We start from the raw sequence: 26,731 nt of genomic DNA, 5'->3' as shown, positions 1-26,731 counted from the left end.
ACCATGTTGCATGTCAGTATTATACCCAAGACATTTACAGAACTCAGACATTCTTTTCAAAGTATTGTGTTGAATCCAATATTTGCCAAGATAATTTCCAAATAAAATTATATAACAGACCGTGATAGATAATATTAAGTTGAAAATGGTACCATTGGATTCCTTGCCCCCAAAAATTCATTTAGACACCAGAATCAAGTCAATTGCTGCATTACGTCCAGAGATAATAGCAAATGTAGATTTCAAGTGGCGGCCATTTTGAAATCCAATATGGCGGACATAAAGAGAGAATTTCAAGTGGCCCAATATATTAATGTACATTTGTGCCAAATTTGGTGCTTGTATCACAAAATGCACAACAGGTTTTCTATGCTGCTACACTATAAAGTTGTTGGTCTTTTTTCGACACAACCAGCAGCAACACGGGAATTCATAACGGGGCATGCGTCTTATTAGAACGCCACTTAGGCAGGAATTTACTTCACTTTGGGTGCCGCCACCATATTCATGAGCTCATCCTGGAAGCGGCTACCGTGGTGTGCCTCGGTCCTTCCACAGGACCAGATATTTTGTGATTCAAAAGGCTTCAAGAGCAATGGTCATACGTTGATCAAACAACCTTCAGAGCTGCACATCCTGTAGAATTTAATATTTTAACAAAAGAGGAAATCATCGAGTTCGTGAACGGCCAATTGAAAGAACATCAGCCCAGAGAGGACTACAGGGAACTTTTAGGGTTATGTATTGTTTTTGTAGGTGGTGAGCCTGAACGAGGCTTTCACTTTCGTCGTCCGGGCACCCTACATAGAGCCAGGTGGAAGGCTAAAGCTATATATTCCCTCAAGCTGTACTTGTTTCACAGGCAGATAAAGTTGACAAAGAGAGAAGAGAAGGGCCTACTTGATCTGGGCCACTTCCTAGTACAAATCTACGTCAAAGTGTGGTTTACTGCCCCAAATTCCATCTCGGCTTGTGCGAACGACCTGACATTAAAGCGAATGGATAAATATTCCGAAGTGAACGTTGATATATCAAAGGCAACGGTGAAAAAGTTGCTGGGACAGCTGTGGTATTTATTGGTAGAAATGATGCCATTATGTCTATTCGACCGAAATGTGTCAATTGAGACAAAAATAAAAATATCTCAAACTCTAAAAGAACAAGACGATGACGATGATGAAGCACCGAAAAGAGCTGTCCACCAGAAAGATATTCGCCGAAAACTGGAAGATTTCACATCTCCAAGAAGCAGAATTTTTTTTGATGTACTGCATTTGAACTCTGACTTTCTGCACAATGACCTGGATCAATGGGAAACTGAAGATAGAGCCGTACTATCCGTACTATGTACTATGTACAGAGCCGTACCATCGTCAGCAAGCTGAAAGTTGTGAATGACTGTGCAGAGTGTGGTGTAGCCCTGGCGACTGAGTACAACAGTCTTATTACGTAGGATGAGGAGCAAAAGCAGTACCTATTACAAGCGGTAACTGATCACCAAAAACGATTCCTGGACTGTAAGAAATCAACTTTGAACAAGTGAACTATAGCTCTTGTCCCTCTGTTCAAAGACTCTGTCTGCAAACTGCAGAGTTCAAAAAACGTGAAAAATACATAAAATCTTGATTTTTTAGACTTTAAGTTTCACTGAGACGGATTGGAAAAATCTTGCCAAGTTCAACAATATTTTTCTGCAGTATTTCAGATGCTAATGCACCAGAAAACATCATACATTACATATTAGTCATTTTGGCATAAGATTAAAAAAAAGAAAAATATAAAATGAATTTTTTTTTTCCCAAATTTCGATTGACGGTAGCAACCCATAAAATATTTTTTCCGGGTTCATATTTTTTTTCTCATAAATATCAACCTAAATTTGGGTTAGCCCCTTGAAATTTCCGAAAATAAAATAAAATAAGGACAGCCCTAGAATTGCGTGTGTGTAGTTTCTGAGAAGAAAGCAAATACCTCTTTTTGGGGTAGAAAGACAACCCACCCCTCCCCCCCACCCTCGTAAACTCCTTCCGTAAAACGCCCTCAGATCCCGATTTTTTTTTTTTAATACCATGAACAAACTTTGGTACACCATGGGTGATGAAGGTTGTGGTGACGTTTCATCAAAATCACGTGTGTAGTTTCAGAGAAATTGCAAGTGTTTATGGACGGATGGACGAGACACCATCCTCTAAGCTCCCGGGAACTACATTCCAGGTGAGCTACAATAAAATAAAATAAAATAACTTAAAAATAAAATTCACATTTGTCAAAATGACCATTCTTCTCACAGCACTCCAAGAACAAACTAACAATTAAACAATTTCAGCTTCAAAGTCAAAGATCTATACACCAATTTCATCTTATGAAGGACACGTCCACATCACCATTGATCTCATCGCAACATTAATAAAGCGAAACTTCCACCATGACTGAGGAACAATCCACTCAGTAGCATGTCAACATCAAAAACCTGGTGTGCATCAACAAAAATTCACATTCACCATTGATTCATCGTCATTTCACTGTGCCCCTTCACTAGTTTATACCTATACAGGGAGTCCCTGATTTACGAATGTACAACTTACGAACCAATCCCCACGAGTCATTTTTATTATTTATGCTTTTTTTTTGTTTTTTTTTTATGTCTGCTCGTACTTACGAACCGATCGTGGGCAGAACAACTAGGGACTCATTGGTTGGGCGGAGTGCAACTTTCTTCCGTGGGATGGAAAAAGCGAGCATCACGTGGTCTACAATATCCCATGCATTGTACAGTACTGTACTGCATTCATCGTGCCACGTATTTTACTGTAACAACGAACCCTACTCATGGCTGATAAACATTGGTGATGTTCTTGCAATGAAGAAAGGCAGAACCTTAACAATGAAGCCAAAAATGGACGTTAACAAACTATCTGAAGGTGAAACTCACTCCCCAATTGATCGTTCATTGGACCTTAATTGTTTGATGATCGCAACAATTATAAAGAACAAGATGAGAATTGTACAATAAAGTTCTTGATGTCCTCTATTTTATATTATTATCTTGCCAAAACGAAGTTTTTGCAAGATATGTTAGTCAGCTTGTATGTTTTTTTGTTTGTTTGTTTGTTTGTCTGCAATCACGTATAAAATATTCTGCAGAGCACAGTTATCATCGGAAATTTTTGTAACTTCGCATATCAGAGGCCTATAGAGGTCCCTTTCAGTGCACAAAATTTTGAAGGTCAAGGTCACTTTGGCGCAAATCAGGGGAGTCGACGAAACCCTTATTTTTTGAGTAATTTTGATCGGATCGTCTTCAAACTTCATGGGAATATAGTTCATGGTCTGGCACTCAGCTGATTAATTTTTGGTGGCGATTGGCCTTGACCTTCATGGTTAGCGCCTCAGGTCAGACATATTTGACCCCAAGGCCAAATTTTCAAGTTTTAGGAACCATATCGTGTAGTACCTCAAATTGAACACCTCGATGAGTGCTTTCTAGATATGTCAAGCTTGAGACATTATGACGTCATTTGGTGACGTTATGAGGCAAAAGCATATTTTTCATGGTTACTCTGTAGAACGATTCTCATCGGAATCTCTCGTAGGCAGATATTCCTCAAGGAGTCGCTCCTGGTGGATAGCAGCTCTGTTCACCTCAGTGTGACCTTAAAGAAGTCACACGTGGTCACCTTTTGGCAAGATACGGGTCACCCGGCGGGTGACATTGGTTTATTATTGTGTTACTTATAAATTGTATTTTATTGATTGTTGCTACATAAAGGTAGTAAAAAGGTTTAAAAAATAAAAATAAAAATAAAAACGAGGGAAAAATCATTTCATTTTGTACTAACTGAAGTACCCGGCATTGCCCGATGAAATTCAATGAAATATGTATTTAAATATTTCCTGCATGACAAATTGGGGAATGTTGGCCTCATAGTTTTGTATGAATTACTAATCTTGGGCATTGAAAAAATGTGCTTGGACCGCTTTCCCTTCTTTTTATTAAATTTATTTTTAAAATAAAACAAATCACTACAACCTCAACATACGATCTTCACAAAATGTATAACTCGATCGCTCCTGGGGAAATCCCAGACAGTGTATCAGAACATACTCAATCCAGGCTTGAACCCAGTTTTTATTTTGTTTTTCTTTATGTTTCCTTGTTGGTATGTACGAGTTGTGTGTAGGTGTTTGGCCATTTTTCATTTTTCTGAACGGATCTTAGTCAAACTTTCAGAATTTCATCAGTGAGTCACTGGAAATCCTTTTGGTAAAGCGTTTTTTTCGAAAAAGTTGTATTTTTTTTATTTAAAATATTTAATTAAATAAATAAGTAATCTATCTATAATTCCAGCAATGTGTGTATGTGTGTATGTGTGTGGTGTGTGGTGTGTGGTGTGTGGTGTGTGGTGTGTGGTGTGTGGTGTGTGGTGTGTGGTGTGTGGTGTGTGGTGTGTGGTGTGTGGTGTGTGGTGTGTGGTGTGTGGTGTGTGGTGTGTGGTGTGTGGTGTGTGGTGTGTGGTGTGTGGTGTGTGGTGTGTGGTGTGTGGTGTGTGGTGTGTGGTGTGTGGTGTGTGGTGTGTGGTGTGTGGTGTGTGGTGTGTGGTGTGTGGTGTGTGGTGTGTGGTGTGTGGTGTGTGGTGTGTGGTGTGTGGTGTGTGGTGTGTGGTGTGTGGTGTGTGGTGTGTGGTGTGTGGTGTGTGGTGTGTGGTGTGTGGTGTGTGGTGTGTGGTGTGTGGTGTGTGGTGTGTGGTGTGTGGTGTGGTGTGTGGTGTGTGGTGTGTGGTGTGTGGTGTGTGGTGTGTGGTGTGTGGTGTGTGGTGTGTGTGTGTGTGTGGTGTGTGGTGTGTGGTGTGTGGTGTGTGGTGTGTGGTGTGTGGTGTGTGGTGTGTGGTGTGTGGTGTGTGGTGTGTGGTGTGTGTGTGTGTGTGTGTGTGGTGTGTGGTGTGTGGTGTGTGGTGTGTGGTGTGTGGTGTGTGGTGTGTGGTGTGTGGTGTGTGGTGTGTGGTGTGTGGTGTGTGGTGTGTGGTGTGTGGTGTGTGGTGTGTGGTGTGTGGTGTGTGGTGTGTGGTGTGTGGTGTGTGGTGTGTGGTGTGTGGTGTGTGGTGTGTGGTGTGTGGTGTGTGGTGTGTGGTGTGTGGTGTGTGGTGTGTGGTGTGTGGTGTGTGGTGTGTGGTGTGTGGTGTGTGGTGTGTGGTGTGTGGTGTGTGGTGTGTGGTGTGTGGTGTGTGGTGTGTGGTGTGTGGTGTGTGGTGTGTGGTGTGTGGTGTGTGGTGTGTGGTGTGTGGTGTGTGGTGTGTGGTGTGTGTGTGTGTGTGTGTGTGTGTGTGTGTGTGTGTGTGTGTGTGTGTGTGTGTGTGTGTGTGTGTGTGTGTGTGTGTGTGTGTGTGTGTGTGTGTGTGTGTGTGTCCGCTGTTTCTCGACAACCACTGGTCCGATCGAATTGAAACTTGCCAGGTATATTGCTGGGGACCTGAGGATGTGCCTTTTCAAGGTTTGATATTAATCGGAGAAGTGCTTCCCAAGTTATGGCCATTTATTCACCAAACCAATGGGAAGACACGTTGTTGCGTGGGCGTGGCCGATGGGGAAGGGAAGCTCAGCCACGTTCCCCATTACGGGTTACAACGTATGGGCTTCCGGAGAGTGATGACTTCGTGTATTCTAATAATTTCGATTTCTTATGCACATTTATAGATAAACACAATGGCCCAAGTTATGATCGTTTTCATATTAGAGGGTGTATAAATTTTGGGAACATCAGAGTGCTGGTATGCTCTGAACCAGGAAGTAAATTTTTTCTCTCTCTTCTCTTCTCTTTTTGTTTTTCCTTGCCACGACATTGCGAAAAGGTAAAATACGTTGGCGTTAATTGAATAATTGGGTATTAAAAATAAATTGCGAATAATGGTAACTGCGAATAATATCGAACTTCTGGGTCACGCACGTACGGGCACGCGAGAGTGAAGAAACGGCCTGTGTGGTTTATTTATTATTCTTATTATTATTATTTTTTTTTTACGGGCATGTACTCGTAAAATAAAATAAAAACTCTATTGTACTTCATCATATGTACCTATTTTAAGGGCAACTTTAAATAATCAACCCCATTACTTAGTGGATGTAGGGAAGTGCTTTAGCCCACTCCCCCACCCCATAAAAAAAGAGAGACCGGACAATACTGCTTGTATTAGATAAAGTGACTTAGTAGATTACACGGACACAATATTTGGTTATCGGCAGTATTTTCCAACTTGCGGACCAATCGACTCATGAACGGACTGTTCAAACGTTACCCGTTCGTTCGCAAGTCAGGGGCTCCCTGGATTGGAAAATGTGTGATGTAAATAAAACCTGCTCGAATAAATTAACCTGTGTGGTAGGGTAAGAGGGAATGTGTAATTTTTAAGAGCATTCAGAAAAAATTAACAAAAAGAAGAGTTTACCCATCCCAAAACACCAAACATGGCTCAACACAGAGGTCCGCAGTGGCTACAAGATGAATTTTTTTTAAATATCCACTGCTGCCTGATAAAGGTAATGAAATGGACTGTCTCCACACAAGCCAACAACATGCCACAGGGGAGCTATATCAGGGAGACATAACACAGCACACAACCAATAGCATTCCAAATCTGCAGGCTGCAAAGTCGGATCAAAATTGTCACCATCAGTTTTTAGTAAAATTTAAAAGGAATTTGTAAAAACTTTTTAAAAGGCCAACGGTATACATTTTAACACTTACAAGTATTCAGCATGGACAACAATCTACAATGAGAATAATAAATATCAGGATACATGTGCAATAAAAAAAAAAAATATATATATTATATATATATATATATATTCAGAACAAATTTGGGTTTATTGAGTTACAATACCAAGGCAAATTGTCACATAAATGATGATGAGTCATCTTAATGCAAACGATGCTACCAGCACCCATATAATGGAATCGGGAGAGAGGATTTAATAGGACAAGGCAGGGGTGTTTTACTCAGAGTAGTTAATGTATGGAATGGTCTCCCTGGAAAGGTAGTGACAGCAGAAACGGTAGATAGGTTCAAGCTGGAATTAGATAAGCACTGAGATTGGAAATAGAGGGTGGGTTGCAGGACTAATCAGGTATGGATGGGGTATGGATGGGCGATTACATATGCACATGTGTAATGGTTCTGTCTCTGAGAAGGTCTCATCAAAAGGTGAAGGTGCTATCAAAGTTTGTTCCTTCCTTCCTCACCTGACAACCTAATTAAACGCAAAATAATACGAATAATAATTTAAAAAGGAACACCATGGTGATGTCCCAGTGCTTGCCCCACTTTACAACTCACCATTCCTGACCTTCGTCCCTAACCTCCAATTAAATTAAATAAACCAAGAGATTAAAGGTGTTTACAATGAACACACATAACCTGTTATTCAAATTGTTCAAATTGTTTACAAAAGCAAATATCGTACAGATCGTATAAATTTAGAGCGATCCATTACATCTGTAGACGTCAGAAGATACAACCAACTCTTAAAAGTGAAATGACTCAATGTCTAGCATTTTATATAACCACGTGGAAAGAACAAACAGACAAACAAGCCAGCCAACCAACCAACCGTCAACAAGGAAATCCAGGAACACAGGTGGAGGCCATTCAGCCCATCATGCCTGCACGAACACCACACCAACCCAAGATCCAAGAAAGAAAATGGGGGAAAAGTAATTTTTTAAAGTTTTTGTTTTTAAGTAATGAAAGAAAATTTTTTTTTTATCCTTTTCTTTTCTTCCCCTCGGAGAGAGGGCATGGGCTTGGCCAAAAACACACATCAACCACACAACCGCCCCCCCCTAACAAGACCCCCACCAACAGCACCACACACAATCATCCACAAATACTCTAACAACCCAAGAGTCCTCATACATTGAGACCAAATCAAAGCAGATGGGAAATGCAGGAAGTGATGGGAACCCTTTTAAGACTCCTGCACTACCATTTCACCATACCCCATTTACCAAGACACTAATGGAGCAAAAGTTGTTAACATCACAAAAGAGGTGGGGTTTTGGGGGGGGGGGCAAGGGGCACAGCATTGTGATTTTAAAAACATATCGCTTATTCCACAATTTAAGAGGTGGTTCACTATAAAACATCCAGACAAGCAGATCTCAGGTTGTGCACTTACAGTTCATCGCGCTGCCGCTGTGACAGCACCATCTTGGGCAGCGTTTCAAACCGAAGGGCAGCGTGCCGAAAATGAGGAAACTTCCCAATGATTGCAGATCACCTCCACCCCACCCAGCAGTGCACCGTTCACAAGTAAAGATGCATCAAACAGCGGAGCAAAGATGCAGACCAGCAGAAGGGCAACCTGAAGGGATTCCACATGCTGAATACGTTTAAACGAAGACATGATGGATGGCTTTCTCGATCCAAACACGGAGTTGAACAAATGACGACACAACAGCATGAAATGCTCAATATGAACACATCACTTTTATTTGCCCAAACTAGCACTCTGTTGACCCAACACAAAGCCATTGGTCATAACTTGAGAAGTAGCATCTCGTTAAAGCACCGAACGTGTCAAGTTATCTCCAAATTTGAGGGGAGAGAAAAATGCTCATTGGCACAGTCCCATCTTGTTAAAACAAAGCTGTAACAAAGTTTAAACAGAATATCAGAGGGCACTTGTCTTGTTGCAGATCATCTCAAATAAGGAAATGAATAATAAGGTAACTTGGTCCGTGTTTGGTTTGTTTTATTGCCGCATTTTGTCAAACCTTTCATCTGCATTCATAGCAGCTTATAATCTATCAAACCAATCATTGGAATCCCATTATAGCTGAAAATGAGAATTTCCACCTCTGTTGTAGATTAGATTGTGCAGCACAACTTAGTTCTATGCTAAATGTTTTAAGAGATTATTTTTTGCTGTTGTTTACTCACTCTGGAGTTAGAAAGGTAGCAAAAGTAAGCTTTGCTCTTACAAGTAGAGCGCATACCTCCACCACATAATGCCTGATCCATGAGAACATATCGGGCCCAATAAATTTTTGAAATATTGTGCTATTCAGTACTCACCGAAGAGTACTATGAAGTACTCGTTTTTGGCCCCATCACTCAATGGTGAAGAATCACTTTAAAAACTAAACAATCCTCACCAAAATCGAATAAATTCATGCTTGCCACACACCCAATCTGTCCACCAAGTTTCGTCCGAAACCGTCCACAACTTTTTGAAACATCGTGCTATATAAATCGGTTTAGCACAATCTCTCAATGGTGAAGAATCACTTAAATTTTTTTATGAGATCTGCACCAAAATCGAATCAAATTCTTCCTTGTCACACACCCAACCTGTCCACAAAATTTCATCCAGATCCACCCACAACTTTTTGAGATATCCTACACACAAACAGACAGAAAGGGGTGAAAACATAACCTCCTTCAGCTTCGGTGGTGGAGGTAATAAAAGTTGGAATGTCGACGGTGGAACAAGTTATGGTTAAACTATTCACGCTTATGTGTATCAGAACCATTTAACCTCGAAAGGGCAAGTGTATGAGCTTTAAGAAAAGGCAACACATATACTTCTATGTTATGACAATCCTCTTTAAAATTACTCCAAAAGCCAAATGCATTTTGGGACACCCCTTCTCATTAACGTCATAACAGCTTGGTTGAAAAACAGGTTTGTAATTCACGTACCTATCGCATATCATGTAAAAAAAAAAAAAAAAAAAAAAAAAAAAAAATATATATATATATATATATATATATATATATATATATATATATATATATATATATATATATATATATATATATATATTTGCTATTTTCATGTCTGTACCACCTGTGGATGATGACCAATGTTTTTCTCCTTTCTTCAGTCATTGAACGATGGACTTTTCATAGCTTGAGCAACATGTGCTCATAAAATGTTTGCATAGGGAAGGATACACTGCAAAACAAATGCATGGCTGCATGGTGGTTGTGCCGGGGGAAGGATTCCCTTCATAACAAAGAGATACGATGGGTGAAGGAGTTTGAAAGTGGCAGAGAATTGATCGAAGATGACCCTAGGTATGACCCTCAGACATGTTGTGGAGAGTGATGGTGTCCGACGAATCATGGTTAGAAGAGACTCAAAAAACAGATCGGTGTTTCTGTTGGAAGCATCGAAAACATCATCCATGAACATCTTGGCATGTGAAAGGCTCGTTCCTCGCAACGTCAGCGCGCTGGATCACCACCAGAGAGCAGAGTCCAGTGAAGAGCTTCTGGAGCATGTAAACTCTGATCCAGCAGAGTCTTTGTCACGTCTGGTTTAATGGTGATGACAGGTTCACCGCCGACCCTGGGACCAAGACCGAATAAATGCAGTGGAAGCACCGGGCATCTCCACCCCTCAAGTTGTTCCACACCCAGTCCTCAGCCGGCAACTTTTGGGATTCAAATTAAAGCAATCCAGGAAAAACAGCCGGGGATGTTGACGCATGATGACCTGCTGCACGACAAATCGCCAGTTCACAAAGCCAGTCCAAACAGTCAAATCATCCACCCTCGAGGCAAGACGTGGCCCTGGGTGACAATAATTATTCATTCCGACATGTGAAGTGTGAGCCATGGCTTCAAACTTACGATTCAAAGTCAAACGTTGACGAGTGGTATAAAAAAGACGCAGATCTATAAATAATCAGGCCATCGGGAGTTTGAAGGACAAATGCATTAAGCGTCTTGAGATGAATGATGTTTACACGACAAACTTATCTCGTTTCAATACACCTGAGTTTGCAAACTTTTTGAATAACCCTGGGATAACGAGCCAAAGTTTAATCCCATGAACGTCAATCTAAAAAGCTTTGTACATCATACGAATAGACAAAAACACACACTTCACATTTTGAAACTTTCCAATAAACACCCCCCTCCCCCCCAGTTTTACACCTCAATAAACCCCAATACTTGTGGGTATCATCACCCCAATAAACACCCCCCCCAGTTTTACACCTCAATAAACCCCAATACTTGTGGGTGTCAGCACCCCCAATGGGTGTCAGGTATCAGCACCCCAATAAACACCCCCCCAGTTTTACACCTCAATACTTGTGTGTCAGCACCCCAATAAACACCCCCCAGTTTTACACCCCAATACCCCAATATTTGTGGGTGTCAGCACCCCAATGGGTGTCAGGTGTCAGCACCCCAATAAACACCCCCCAGTTTTACACCCCAATATTTGTGGGTGTCAGCACCCCAATGGGTGTCAGGTGTCAGCACCCCAATAAACACCCCCTCCCCCCAGTTTTACACCCCAATACTTGTGGGTGTCAGCACCCCAATAAACACCCGCCCCCCAGTTTTACACCCCAATACCCCAATAAACCCCAATATTTGTGGGTGTCAGCACCCCAATGGGTGTCAGGTATCAGCACCCCAATAAACACCCCCCCCCCAGTTTTACACCCCAATACTTGGGTGTGTCAGCACCTCCAATGGGTGTCAGGTGTCAGCAACCCAATAAACACCACCCCCCCAGTTTTACACCCCAATACTTGTGGGTGTCAGCACCCCCAATGGGTGTCAGCACACCAATAAACACCCCCCCAGTTTGACCAGCAACCCCCCCCCCGAGTTTTACCAGCAACCCCCCAGTTTTACCAGCAACCCCCCACAGTTTTACCAGAAACCCCGCCCCCCCATCCCCATACGCCCTGATCCAACCGACATTGTTCACATCAATTACTTCTCAACCGCCAAACCACATGGCAGAGGCAGTAACAATTCCTCGTCAGTCTCAACCAGACATCCACAGGACACACTAACCCTGAAAATGAATGGACGCTCCGTCTCGGCAGAAGGGAAAAGCAGAGACAAACACACACAGGCCTCGACACTCGTTAGGCCGTAGGCCGGACATTTTTCATTTGATCAAACACCATAATAAATCCACCAGCGAACAATAGTATTCGGGTTCGAGATCAGAAATCATGGAGTAAACGGTTTAAAATTAAAAAAAAAAAATTAAAAAGAACGTCCCCCCCCTCTCCCCTACCCAAGATACCTCAGATGAGAGAGAACTGCGCCCTGGCCATTTTGATCTGAACGTCCCCTCCCCTCTCTGCGGCAAGGATAGCTCCCTCTAGCGCTCAGGAAACAAAAAAAAAATAAAAAAAAACATAGAATCGAAATCGAGAAATATATTATTAAACACCAACCTCCGCCCAGGCGTTCGAGCGTCTCGACAACCCTCGTCGGGTGAGCCGCGCTCAAAATCACCGGAACCTCAAGGTTCCCTCCAATGCGCCGGCTTGGTGATTTTTTTTTTGACGAGGACGGAGATGAAACATATAGATGACGACGGTGTGGTAAATGAAGGGAGAAAATGACGCGGCACCGGTACTGACGAGAAAGAGCGGGAGGTGGAGCGGGCAGAAAGCCCACCGACTTCGCGCATGCGCAGAACTGCGTTTCGGAACAAAATGTGAACGCCGACGCAATTACGCGCATGCGCGAGATCTGCCGAAGCAAACCGCCGTGTGTGCTGCGCATGCGCAGTGGCCCTACCTTGACTGTCGACGTCAAGCGTCAAAAGACATTTTTGTGAGGAGACGTCAAGAAGAAAAAAAAAAAAAAAAAAGGGCGGATTGCCATTTTTATTTGCAATTTTTTTTTTAACCACAATCTGCATTAAACGCTGTGGATTAACGTAACTTATTTCATAACTAACTCAACATGATCAGCTTTTTTTTTAATGACAGAAAACTGAACGGGTAAGTGCTCGGGCGGCGCACAGTGGACAACGTGTTGACGTCCATAAGTATAATGGTAATAATATGCTGAAATGTAAAAAAATTATGTTTCCTCAGAAGGAATTTCAACGCAGGAGGGAAGTCAATAGGCCCGTCAAAGTCTGCGCTCTCAGATTCAGGAAAGTCTGGATACTTTAAATGATTGGCAAATGCAGTTTAACATAAGGAAATGTAAAGGGATGGGTAAGAACAATGTAAATACAGATTACAAGATGTAAGGGGTAATTTTGGAGCGTGTCACACAGGGGAAGGATCTGGGGGTGGTAATAGATATGGGAGGTAAGCAGGTAGCACAATGCCAGGCAGCTATAGGTAAAGCAAATAGGGTTTTAGGTTGTATTCGGAGTGATCATTTGGAAGTATGTAAGCAGTGGTGATGGTGCAGTGAGTACAGGCAGTGGTGAGGGTGCAGGCAGTGGTGAGGATGCATTGAGTACAGGCAGTGAGGGTGCAGGCAGTGGTGAGGGTACAGCAGTGATGATCAGGGTGCAGCAAATGCAGTCAGTGGAGAGGTTGCAGTGAGTGCATGCAGTGGTGAATGTGCAGAGGGTGTAGGCAGTGGTGATGGTGCAGTGAGTACAGGCAGTGGTGAGGGTGCAGGCAGTGGTGAGGATGCATTGAGTACAGGCAGTGAGGGTGCAAGCAGTGGTGAGGGTACAGCAGTGATGATCAGGGTGCAGCAAATGCAGTCAGTGGAGAGGTTGCAGTGAGTGCATGCAGTGGTGAATGTGCAGAGGGTGTAGGCAGTGGTGATGGTGCAGTGAGTACAGGCAGTGGTGAGGGTGCAGGCAGTGGTGAGGATGCATTGAGTACAGGCAGTGAGGGTGCAGGCAGTGGTGAGGGTACAGCAGTGATGATCAGGGTGCAGCAAATGCAGTCAGTGGAGAGGTTGCAGTGAGTGCATGCAGTGGTGAATGTGCAGAGGGTGTAGGCAGTGGTGATGGTGCAGTGAGTACAGGCAGTGGTGAGGGTGCAGGCAGTGGTGAGGATGCATTGAGTACAGGCAGTGAGGGTGCAGGCAGTGGTGAGGGTACAGGCAGTGATGATCAGGGTGCGGCAAACGCACTCATTGGAGAGGTTGGGCGATTACAGGTAGTGGTGAGTGCAGGCAGTGGTGAGTGTGCAGTGAGTGCAGGCAGTTGTGAGGGTGCAGGCATTGGTGAGGATACAGGCAGTGGTGATCAGGGTGCAGCAAATGCAGTCAGTGGAGAGGTTGCAGTGAGTGCATGCAGTGGTGAATGTGCAGAGGGTGTAGGCAGTGGTGAGGGTGCAGGCACTCGTGACCATGCAGCAAGTACAGGCAGTGGTGACCATGCAGCGAGTGCAGGCAGTGGTGAGGGTGCAGCAAGTGCAGGCAGTGGTGAGGATGCAGTGAGTACAGGCAGTGGTGGAAGGTGCAGGCAGTGGTGAAGGTGCACCGAGTGCAGGCAGTGGTGAGGGTGCACCGAGTGCAGGCAGTGTTGAGGGTGCACCGAGTGCAGGCAGTGTTGAGGGTGCACCGAGTGCAGGCAGTGGTGAGGGTGCACCGAGTGCAGGCAGTGGTGAGGGTGCACCGAGTGCAGGCAGTGACGAGGGTGCACCGAGTGCAGGCAGTGGTGAGGATGCAGTGAGTGCAGGCAGTGGTGAGGGTGCACCGAGTGCAGGCAGTGGTGAGGGTGCACCGAGTGCAGGCAGTGGTGAGGGTGCACCAAGTGCAGGCAGTGGTGAGGGTGCACCGAGTGCAGGCAGTGGGTGGAGACTGTTGAGGGTACAGCGATAAAGCTAGGTAGGAATGAAGTCTCGGAGACCGTTTTTTAAGGTGATGAGACTTAAATACGTGGATTATTCATTCTGCAGGAAGGATCGAAGACATAATTCTGTCCAGTTTTGAAGGAGCGGGAGTTAGGGACATTGAAAGAAAGGAAAATGACATCATCATCGGGTCACGGAAGGAAGAAGTTGGTTGTAGTACACCTTGGAGCAAATGATTTAGGGACAGTTTAATCGGAGGTTTTGTAAAATAGATACAGGATATTGGGTAAGCGGCTGAAAGCAAAGGGTTGTGAGGTCATGTTTTCTGGGATTCCCCCAAGATTAGGAAACAATATAGAAATTATGAGCAGAGTGATAGATGTCAACCAATTGCTGGAAGAATGGTGTAGGGAGGATTTGCATTTAAGAAGCAGTGGGAATCATTAAGGGGCCAAAGGGAGTGTTTCCAGAATGATGACTATATGCTGAATTGAAAGGGGGCAGAAAGGTTTGCAGTGGGAATCGAAGAAGGTATTCAGGCTTTTTCTTTTTTTAACACAGCTGATGTTGGGGTAGATATTAAGGAAAGAACTGATGAAGTAATTGCGATTCTTAAGGCCTGGCAAGAAAATAGAATTTCGAGAAGGGAAGAGTTAAATTTGTTCTATACCAATGCCAGAAGTTTAAATAATAAGATGGAAGAGCTTGAAGCCAAAGCAGATAGTGAGGAGTGTGATATACTGCAGTGAGTGAGACGTGGTTTAAAGAGGAGAGTAACCGGAGGACAGGATTAGAAGGCGACAAGGTGTATCGGTGTGATAGAATGGAGAGGTTAGGAGGAGGAGGAGTAGAAATAAGGGTGAAGGACAGCATTGCATCAAGAGAAAGGGGTGACATTAAGGAGGGAATTAATGTGGAGGATTCTGTATGGGTCGAGATTAGAGATTGTAAAAACAGTGAGATACTGGTAGGATGCTTTTATTGGGCTCTGGGTGTGAAGGAAGAGGAGGTAGGAGGAATACATGAAGAATTCAAAAGGGCATGTGGTAAGGGGAGAGTATTGTTTGTGGGGGTTTTTGGAGATAACCACCATCCAGACCTAACAACCGTCCAGAGACAGAGACACAGAGACACAGAGACACAGAGACACAGAGACACAGAGACACAGAGACACAGAGACACAGAGACACAGAGAGAGAGAGAGAGAGAGAGAGAGAGACACACAGAGACACAGAGAGAGAGAGAGAGAGAGAGAGAGAGAGAGAGAGAGAGAGAGAGAGAGAGAGAGAGAGAGAGAGAGAGAGAGAGAGTGTTATTAGAGAGAATATGTTATTAGAGAGAATATGTTACACCTTGTGAACAACCCGCTCGTGCGCACGCAGCTTCCAGGGATAGATTGGATCCAGGAACAGGGAAAGGGCAGACAAGATGAGGATTTCCTAGTTAACCTCCGCCATCGAAGATGGACGGAGGTTACTGTTTTCACCCGTCTGTTGTTTGTTTGTTTGTTTGTGAACAGTATTACGGAAAAACTCCTGGACGGATTTCGACGAAGCTTGGTGGGGGGATTAGGTATGGTCCAAGGATCATGCCATTCGATTTTGGACTTGGTCCAAAGTCCAATATGGCCGCTATGGCGGCCATTTTGAAAAAATATTTGAATTTTTGTTTTTGCATTTCTACATGTTTTAAGTGATTTCCAACCCCCAAAAAAAATTTGTTAGAGAAAAAAAAACAAAATTTTGCAACTTCTTTTTCAAAAAAAATTTAGATTTTATTTGAAAAATATTTGAATTTTTTTTTTTTGCATTTCTATATGTTTTAAGTGATTTCCAACCCCCCAAAAAAATTGTTAGAAAAAAAATTTGAAACTTTTTTTTCAAAAAAATTTCGATTTTATTTTTTTGGCATTTCTACATGCACGTCGATTTAGTTTAGTTTATTCAATCGTGGTTCAGTAGAGTCTGATCCGTTTTGACCTACAATGAATAGGATATCAGGTTCACTTAAGTGACCCAGCAATATTGGCGGCGGAGGTTTTGCACTCTACCGAGTGCTCCCCCTCTAGTTCAAAAAGTTTTGGACTAATTTTGACAAAACCTGTTGGATGACTTGGGTAGGTGACAAGAACAAGCCAATTACATTTTGGTGCAGGTTCAGATGCAGGTCTGGCCTATCGGTGAGATACAAAATTTAAACTGTCCAGCCTGGTGGAGTATGTGGTCTCCCAAGTGTCGTTCTCGTTTTAGTCCAAAATTGCTTTTTAACCCAGTTTGTAGATAAGCCCACGAGGGGAAGTGCAGTGTTAGACCTCCTTTGAAATAACAATAACAAATTGGTGGAGCTATGGGAGCATTTCGGATCAAGTTACCATGTAACATTGTATGTGCAAAGGTTATGTTAAGGGTTAGAGTTCAGGATAGTAGAGTAAAGCGATTAGATTTCATGAAGGCAAACCTTGAGGGAATGAGGAGAGAGATGGGTGATGTAGATTGGGAGAAGCTCACAAAAAGGACAATCAGCATCAGAAAAATGGGAAACCTTCAAGGAGCTAATGTGTAGAGTGCAGAGTAAGTACATTCCAATGAGGTGTAAAACTAGAAGCAGAAAGAGACCAGGGTGGTTGAGAAGTGAGATAAGGAATCCTATTAAGGAGAAGCAGAAGGCATTCACAAGGTTTAAAATAACAGGACTGGAGTTACATTTATATCACTATCGGAGTAAACAGAGGCAAGTTAAGAAAATAACTCGGCAAGCCTAAAGAGAGTATGAGAAGGACATGGCTAAGGATATTAAACATAATAGCAAGGCTTTCTTTAAGTATATCAGGGGAAAAGAACAGGTTTGGACAAGTGTTGGCTCATTGAGGAATAGCACCGGGAGAGTGGTGAGTGATGAAAGTGAGATGGCAGGCTTAATATGGAATAGGCAAAGCCAAGAAGCGAACGTAGAATTCTTCTTACATTCGCTTCTTAAATATATCAAATTAAAGTCTTTTTGCTATGAAAAAAAATAAATATTACCTTAACATTACCTTCACAACAACAACTACACCGCTTAGAACAGGATCTCATCTGCAAAAAAAAAATCCTCAACATTACCTTCACAACGACAACTACACCGCTTAGATCAGGATCTCATCTGCAAAAATAAATATTACCTCAACATTACCTTCACAACGACAACTACACCGCTTAGAACAGGATCTCATCTGCAAAAATAAATATTACCTCAACATTACCTTCACAACAACAACTACACCGCCTATAACAGGATATCATCTAAAAAAAATAAATATTACCTCAACATTACCTTCACAACAACAACTACACCGCCGAGAACAGGATCTCATCTGAAAAAAAAAATTCCTCAACATTACCTTCACAACGACAACTACACCACCTAGAACAGGATCTCATCTAAAAAAATAAATACTTGAAGCGAACGTAGTATTCTTCTTACATTCGCTTTTGACTTTACCTATAACTTGTTCACAACTGTATATGCAATTTCCTTTTACTTCGGCCTGGATTCGGGATCAGCGATCAAATAACGTAAATCACGATTAAATATTATTTTTTGATGATGCGGGAGATATGTTTATTAAAATCAGTGGAGGAAATATACACCATGTCTGATATTATTTGGGTCTTTCATGTCTCCGACGTTGCCTTTATCTCCCGGCATGCATCATTCCCCACGACAAAAACCGGAAACAAAAAAAAAACCAGAAGCAAAAAAAAACCGGAAGCAAAAGGGTCATAGCCAACGACACGGACTCCAAATTGCCAGGGTATTGTGTTGTTGTTGTTGTTGTTGTTGTTTCCTATTCTCTCATGTGCACGCGGTAAGTAATATTCACAAGATAGAAATAAAACCCAATCGTGTTTATACACCGCACAGTGTTTAAAAACAACCGGAAGCAAAAGGGTCATAGCCAACGACATGATTCCAAATTGCCAGGGGAATTGTGTTGTTGTTGTTTCCTATTCGCTCATGTGCACGCGTTAAGTATGAAGCTCACTGCGTTTGCTATTAAACAGGTATTTCGCTTCAACTTATACACAAGAGCAGTCAGGAGAATTGCCAATAGCTGAGAGTATCGATCAAGGAGGTGAAGAAGGGCTTTTTCATAAGATCCAGGTTGGAGTGGAGGAAGTAAAGGAACAGCTGGCATATCTAAGAGTAGATAAAGCTCAGGGGCCAGATAATATGCACACGAGAATATTGAGGGAAGTGGCTGAGCAGGTAAGCAAGATGTTAATGGATATTTTCAACAGCTCACTGGAGTAAGGACAAGTACTGGAGGATTGGAGAGTAGCAAATGTAATACCATTATTTAAGAAAGGACCCAGAGAAGAATTGGGAAACTATAGACCTGGTAGTTTGACTTCAGTTATGGGGAAGGTGTTGAAGACATTGATTCGGGACCAGATGAGGAACCATTTAAATATATCTATACAAATTAATGTCAGTGTGCGTGCGTGCGTGTGTGTGCATGAGTGGGTTGTTCACAAGGCGTAACATATTCTCTCTAATAGCTCCCCCTACTCTCTCTCTCTCTCTCTCTCTCTCTCTCTCTCTCTCTCTCTCTCTCTCTCTCTCTCTCTCTCTCTCACTCTCTCTGTCTCTGTCTCTGGACGGTTGTTAGGTCTGGATGGTGGTTATCTCCATATGTGCCGAGACGGTTATGTCCAGATGGAGTTTGTCTCCAAATGCGTCTAGATGGGAGTTTGTCTCCGGACGCATCCGGGCGGTGTTTGGCTCTGGACGCGTCCAGGCGGTGTTGGTCTCCGGACGCGTCTGGGCGGTGTTTGTCTCTGGACGCGTCCGGGCAGTGTTTGTCTCACGTCTGCCTTCCCTTCCTCTCATCTCACACTGTCTTTCCTTCCCACCCCTCCTCGCTTTCCCTCCCTCCTCTCTCCTCTCTCCCCACTCTCTCTCCCCCACTCCTCTCTCCCTCTTCCCCCTTATTTTTCTCCCTCCCCCATTAGTATTCCCATCAGCGAAGCGAGACGGGTGGTATTTGCTCGTACAAACTAATTTTAAAGGTAGTCAGCATGGGTTTACCAAAGGTATATTTTGTCCAACGAATCTATTAGGGTTCTCTGAAGCAGTGTCTGATTGGGTGGATGAGGAATGGCAGTGGACACAGTATATCTAGACTTTTATAGAATGCATTTGATGAGGTAACACATCTGAAATTGTTAGCCAAAGTGAGGGCTTGTAGAGTGGCTGGTCAGGTAGCGAATTGGATTGCAAACTGGCTTAGTGATAGGAAGAAAAGTGTGGCTGTGAATGGAAGGATGTCTTGCTAAGAGGATGTAAGTAGCGGGGTACCTCAGGGATCAGTGCTAGGACCATTACCATTCATTATTTACATCAACGATTTGGATAATGGGGTAAAGAATAAGCTTTCCAAATTTGCAGATGCCACAAAGCTGGAGGTTCGGTGGATAAGCAGAGGAGGTGGTAATCAGATTCAGGAAAGTATTCATACTTGTATAGATTGGGCAAAAGATTGGCAGATGGAATTTAACCTGAGCAAGTGAAAGGCGTTAGGGATGGGAAAGAACAATGAAAATAGAGATTACAGGATGCAAGGTGTAATTTTGGAGCGTGTCACACAGGAGAAGGATCTCAGGTTGGTAAGAGATATGGGAGGTAAGCAGGCAGCACAATGCCAGGCAGCTCACAGGATTTCAGGTTGTATTCGGAGGGGGATAAATTATAAATCAAAAGAGGTGGTGTTTACATTGTACAGGAATTTAGTGAGGGCCAGAATGAGAATATTGTGTGCAGTTTTGTCACGACAATTCAGGAAGGTAATAGCTGCCATAGAGAGGGTTCAGCGCAGGGCTACCATATTGATTCTGTGCCTCGCTAGACTCAGCTATGAAGAGTGGCTGAAGGAGTCAGGGCTTTATACTCTAGAAAGGAGGTGTTTACGAGGTGATAAGATAGAGATGTTTAAGGTAATGAAGGGTGCAGACAAAATATGTGCAGAAAAATTATTCAACAAAGTACTGCAGATAGTGATAGGAGCAGGGGCCATAGCCTGAGAGTAAAGAAAATGAGAGTTAAGATGGTAGTCAGGCAGGGGACTTTTACTCAGAGAGTAGTTGATGCATGGAATGGTCTCTCTCGAAAGGTAGTGACAGCAGAAACAGTAGATAAGTTTAAATTAGAATTAGATAGGTACCCGGAAGTATTGAAGATAGAGGGGTATCGGGAAGGTGGCAGGACTGGAACGTAGCTTTAGTAATGATGAGTGATTGTGTTTGTGTACATCTGTGCTGATTGTGAAGTTTGTTGTGCTGACAACCTAGGGTTTGTTGCTTTTGTTTTTTTTAAATCTTTTTTCAAAACTGAGTGTCAATTTTTACAGTCTTTCGTGTGACTTCGTCGGGGTTCGAACTACCGACCTCTCCGAATTTCGAAGCATGACGTCACCACGTCTGCCTCTTTGATCAATGCCTGAGCATTTGGACTTTCCTTGAATGATTTACAGAGAAGTCTTTCAAGTGCTTCTAGGTTGAGTTTGTGTGCACGCATTGCTCTGTTGTGTTGACCACTCGGTACCTTCTCAATAGAACCACTGGCTCGTATACCAGACTCAATAATGACTTCAGTAAAGCCTGTACCTTGCACCGAGATAAGAACAAATTGTGTGAAATACACCCAGTCTGATTATGACATCACTGAATTGGTGCACATACTGCCACACAATGGAATATGCCTTCTTGACAACTGCAAGGTCAAATATCACAACTGTGTATTCTTGTCTCACTTCATGCAATGCATTCTGTGAAATTTGGAGGATATGCTGAACAGTAGCATTCTCAGTGACAGAAGAGCTGATCGGTGCCACGTTGTCCAAAGTTGTATGTGCCTTCTGGACCTCATCGTTCGTGCAAGATATCCAACCTGTCCATCCATGCACCGACTGCTTTCCATGTCTCAGCAACGTTCTGCAGAAAACCCACAAGAAATCTGAAATACAGGTTTGGTTCACAACTTCTGGAGCTGAAATGCCAGTTCTTATCAACTGTCAGATTGGGGCTCCGCATGCTCTTTAACAAAGCATGACTAGATCTTGGGATTTATATTCAACAAACCTTTTAGTTCTGCATTTTTTTTAATTGTGCGACATCTCAGTCGGAGAAAGGTTAATTCCAGTCACTTCCTGCATCACAATACCATGGGTGGAATTATCATGCCAGCTGCTTAGGGAGTTTCTTCGTTCATGTCAAAGTTATCTCACCAGAAATGGACAACAACATTTCTTTGTTTATCAGCAGGGTTTAATATGATACACCATGCCCAAAGTGGTTGGGAATACTCACTACTTCAGCACTTCCTGTGATGTGACTACAGTCTATAACAGTCGTACCCAAGAGATGTTTAGGGATTTTTCCATCGGCCACTACTAACCTTTCCTTTTTAGTGGCTAGTTGAGTTCAGCCTTGCTTGCTAGATATTAAGCTGGTAAGGAACTTCACAAGCTGACCTGGTGATGAACCAATGTTTGAGAGCAAATAATCTGCAGATGTTGGCCAGGGAAGTTCTTCATATTCTCTGAATGAATCAATGATGGAACGACGCAATACCATACCTAATTCTTCTAGTCTTTGTCCTGTGAGGCTGCAGATTCAAAGGCGGCTTCTACTGCTTGATCCGTAGGTAACTCCTGTGATACCCTGTCTGTGATACCCATGTTCATCAAGACGTTCCTTTGGTATATTCTTGCACATATCATCAAGCTTTTTATGAGGATCATCACTCGGTTGTCTTTTGTGTGCAACATCCTTGATCTTTGACCAGCTGGATGCTTTCAAGGTCCTGACAAGCTTATCTGATTTGTTTCTGCCATTGCGTATTATGCATATTCTCTCTTTAATCTGTGAGCTGGGTTGGCTTCCTTGTGTGCTTTGTTTGCTTTGAGTGGAACTTCTGTCCCTTCAAATCAACAGGGTGTTCATATGACATGTTGATTCAGACCCTGCAAAGATGACAAAGAAAAATAATTGTGAATTAAATAAATACATTGCACACAAGTGTTGCAGATTCATATGTTAGGGCAGTTAAAACACTTAAATGTTCATTTCTAATCGAAAATTATTTTAATGTATATCTCTATATATATATATATATATATATTTCCAGGTCATGAAAACTTGGGATGACTTCCAGATGTCTTCGTGTTCAATCAGGTGTTTAAGCTGAGCACAGACGTCTTCGAGAAACATTTTCATGATTTCCTTTACTCTGCACACCATCTACCAGTGTGACCACTGCTCATTTTCATAAATGCCAAGGTGAGCCAATGAAAAAAAGCCAATAATTCACAAGGTTTCGGAAAAGCGATGATAATAGAAAACCTATACGCCAGGAAAACCAAGACGCCAAGGTGAACAACGAATAGTATAGGCAAGATCTTGTGAAAAAAAAGCCAAGGAGTGGTCACACTGCCGTCTACTTTCGATGATTGCAGAGCAGCACAATAACGGTGAATGAGGAGAAGAGGTTATTCGTGCATTCTTTTATTAGTTCCTTGGCGGGACATCTCAGAGCACGTGGCTGTGTACAGCAAGGCATGTAGCCTCATGTCACGCTCGGGTGTTCAGTGTTACATTACAGGTTCGTCTTGTACATTCCCACAATGACGTTTATAATTGACTGAATTGGCTGTGTGCCAATACCTTGACCAAATATAATAACTAACAATCCTGTCTGGTCTGTTATATTTTATTTATATGTACAGTATTGCTTCTCTCACCCGACAGTCCCAGCACCCATTCCCATTTCTACCCTCTGCTCACCTCTCTCATCCTTCCCTTCTTGCCCCCTTGTTTTCCACCCACCGCTGCTTCCCCCACCCCTCCCCTGCCCCTCCACTTTCCCACCACCACTGTATTACTTTCTTCACATTGGGTTTCAGAGCTGAGGATATGACACAGCTTTGATGGGCCAAAATGGTCTGCGTTTGCTTTTCTAAAGATGTATGCATCTTGACGCAAAGAACTTTGACGCAGGAGGAGGCTATTTGGCCCATCAAGCCTGTGCTGTTTTAACTCCACATTCTTATTCTTCTTTAACAGCCCCAATTATTGCCCCGTTCTTGTGGTGTTGGCCGAAGTCTTTCACGAACCGGCTGGCCAAGTCTGGCGCTCGACTAAGCAGTTCGGGCAGAAATTTGTAATTTGTTTGTGGTGCCGGCGATAGTTCACCTACTGTTCATGAAGGACAACATATTGGATCTTTAACGTCCATCAGGGAGACAGCACACACATTGATGAATCACCGTGCCTGTATAACACCAGGACCGATTCCAGTTTATAGCTGGGTCGGGATTCGAACCGAGGATAGACAGCTCAGAGGCACGTGCGCATACCTGTTGGCCATCCTTGCATTAACATTTACTTTAATTCAAACAGTTTATCAACTTAAATTCCCTGGGAGGGGTTAAAATTACTGTTAAAATTACAATTTGATTCCTGTATCACCTTCAGTCAAATGTCAGGCATGGCCAGCTGGTTCGTCAAAGACTTGGGCCAAAAACTTGGAAAAACTCTCCAGGAAGTTGGACATAATTTGGATCTTTAGTAGTAGTTGTTGTCATTTCATTAGTAGTAGTACTCGTCGTCTGATCAAAGGAGAATCAGCTCCATTGTTCATGAAGCAGACACTAAAGGTAAAAGCTTGGGGGAATGTTCATTTCCTTGGAATAGGAGATTGTAATGATGATAGTTGAGTTGGATTTGTACTTTGCTGATTTGAAGCGTCTGTACGTGGATGCCTTGGATTCACTCTAAGTTTAGATTTTTTTCTCTCTCATTAAAATTTTTTTTTAGAAGCAATGGCTCTGGACCGCGCCATGCATCCACGTAACCGTTACCGTGACAAGCCACCCGATTTTTCCTTCTTGGCCAGCAAATACCCAGACTTCAGTCAGTACATTCATGTGGACCTGGCAGGGAATGTCAAGTGAGTGCATTGATGGACTTTGGTGCTCAAAACAATGCCTTCATTGGCATTCTCTTTGTGATGGTAGCAGTTTTCTTGGTCACCCCTGGTAACCAGGGAGATTGCAGTTTTACCTTTTGGCTGGTATCAGGTCAATTTTGAAATTGGAGAATCACTGAATTGTGTAGTCCTTACTGTACAATTTGTTTTTCAGGCTCAACTTCAAAGACCCTGAAGCTGTCAGGGCACTCACGTGCACCCTCCTCAAAGAAGACTTTGGTTTGACTGTGGAAATCCCATTGCAGCGTCTCATTCCAACTATTCCACTTCGGCTCAACTACATCCATTGGGTCGAGGACCTCATGGAGACAATGGGAATAAAAGCACAGGGCCCGGGCAGTCATGCATTCATCCGTGGCATTGATATCGGTGAAACTGACGTATTTGTGGACTTTGCACTGCTTGCTGTCTCGTTTGAATTGCCTGGTATAATTGAGGCTAATACAGATAGCTATTTATCTGAAGTGTCTGGTTAAAGATTATTGAATGGTGAAGGCAAACATGTATGAAAAAAGTGTTTTTTTTAAATTTGAGTAGAAAAATATTAGGTTCAGAATAGAATAATTTAGTTGTATGTGTATGCCTGGTGTCGACTTAATGGTTAGGGTGGCTGGCTTGGGATCCTAGGATCCTGAGTTCAAATCCCCCTTGGCTGTTGAATCAATACCAGGTGGGGTTGACTCTGCCTGTCATCCTTCCGAGGTCAGCAAATTAATTAATTTAATTTATTTATATGCCTTCAAACCTCTTCAAACCTTTATTACCCTGCGCTCTGCGCTTTAATACCCTGCGGTGTCGGAGTGGCGACCCGTCCAGGATTGTGCCCAATAGCCAAGGAGACTGCTGAGGCAGCACCAACGCTCTGCACAGAGCATGGTCCCAATGGATGGATGGAATTGTATGTAAAATTTAACTTTTTTTGTTTATAAAGCTTGTGCATGCACAGTAAATATTAAGTAGTACTGTAATTAACAAAATAATTTGATTAGCAACAATCAAATGTGAATAGGTACCAAGGGACATTGGGGGTCGAGGGGTACATCGTACATGGACATTGTCAGGATTGGTAGGTAGCTCAGATGTACATGTGTAGTGACTGTGGCCTCAAAAAAAGTGTATGTGTATGTATGTATGAACTAGTCTTGCTGGTGAAGACGTGTAGGTGGACAGGAAGAACAGTGGATGAAAAGATGAACAGGATTGAGGTATGCTAACTGCCATGGGAAGAAAGGAGAAGCTGACCTTATGGGCATTAACCCTTCATTGGAGCAAAGAAGACTATATATAATCCTGGTGATGTCCCTGTTCTTGCCCCAACTGTTCTTATCCATCCAATCCCCTCTGAAATGAAGTTGATAAACTGATCAATTGAGATAGTATCGGCATGACAAGTGAAATTTCCTCCTCTTCTAGAGAAAATTCAGGTGCATTAGACCGCAAAAGCATTTTTTTGGACCTTGTCCATCAAAAAATGTTCAAAAAAAAAAAAGCGCTACACATTCGTGGGTAAGTACAACATATGTCACCAGAACTTCATTACACTGCATTTCAGAGTCGGCGATGGAGGAGAGTATTTGTATATTTACAGTGGGGATAATTTTGTATTGAATGTGCTGGTTATCTGTTGAGTGTTCTGGATGTATATTAATTTATGCCTCTGATGTTTTCTACAGGAACTGGGACATCTTGTATTTATCCCCTTTTGGGTGCCACCATGAATGGGTGGCACTTTTTGGCGACTGAGGTTGATGACGTCTGTTACAGCCATGCCTGCTGCAATGTTGAACGGAATCGACTGCAGGATCTCATCCAGGGTAGGCTCAGGCTTTGCTAATGTTGGACCTTCTCGAAGAGATCTCAGCTTTAGATGTAATTTATGTACCCCGAGCTTTAGATGTACCCCGAGCGAGAATGAATTAGAGGAGAGCTCACACCCATCCCTCTAAGAATGCTTCCTGCTCTATTTAAAAAGCATACTGCCATTCTCTCTCTCGCCTGAAATACGTGGAATACCGTGAACAAAATTTTGTTTTTTTTCCAAACTGCCTGAACCCTCCCTGTGATCTGCCATTTTAGTTTACAGTGTTGAAATCCATCAGCGACTCATATCTGGAGGCTGGGGGGATGTGTGGGGCGTAACACATATCTGAAATAAATAAATATTACATATCT

General features: G+C 42.9%; 2 protein-coding genes across 16 annotated transcripts in view; one reads left to right on the top strand and one right to left on the bottom strand.

Moving 5' to 3' along the window:
- PAFAH1B1 (platelet activating factor acetylhydrolase 1b regulatory subunit 1) overlaps positions 1-12,473 on the bottom strand; it is a 68,550-nt gene extending 56,077 nt beyond the window's left edge. Inside the window, exons 1-2 of one of the 2 annotated variants that reach the window (XM_085878981.1) lie at positions 12,209-12,473; positions 8,170-8,355 (exon numbers count right to left, since the gene is read on the bottom strand). In XM_085878981.1, coding sequence (XP_085735107.1) covers positions 8,170-8,201 — 32 coding nt within the window. In that variant the 5' untranslated portion in view covers positions 8,202-8,355; positions 12,209-12,473. Of the gene's footprint in view, positions 1-8,169; positions 8,356-12,054 lie in introns of both variants that reach the window. The other variant, XM_085878982.1, reaches the window with a different exon arrangement.
- A 91-nt stretch (positions 12,474-12,564) lies between these two features.
- Positions 12,565-26,731, top strand: part of METTL16 (methyltransferase 16, RNA N6-adenosine) — a 36,578-nt gene continuing 22,411 nt past the window's right edge. The window contains exons 1-5 of one of the 14 annotated variants that reach the window (XM_085878967.1): positions 12,565-12,763; positions 22,700-22,851; positions 24,388-24,520; positions 24,714-24,928; positions 26,233-26,373. In XM_085878967.1, coding sequence (XP_085735093.1) covers positions 24,393-24,520; positions 24,714-24,928; positions 26,233-26,373 — 484 coding nt within the window. In that variant the 5' untranslated portion in view covers positions 12,565-12,763; positions 22,700-22,851; positions 24,388-24,392. The other 13 variants (XM_085878969.1, XM_085878970.1, XM_085878971.1 and 10 more) reach the window with 13 other exon arrangements.

The sequence above is a fragment of the Eptatretus burgeri genome, chromosome 4 (genome assembly GCF_056783735.1).
Source record: "Eptatretus burgeri isolate ZD-2024b chromosome 4, Ebu_testis_v1, whole genome shotgun sequence".
Taxonomy (NCBI): domain Eukaryota; kingdom Metazoa; phylum Chordata; class Myxini; order Myxiniformes; family Myxinidae; genus Eptatretus; species Eptatretus burgeri.
This window is presented reverse-complemented; position numbering and strand designations above follow the sequence as displayed.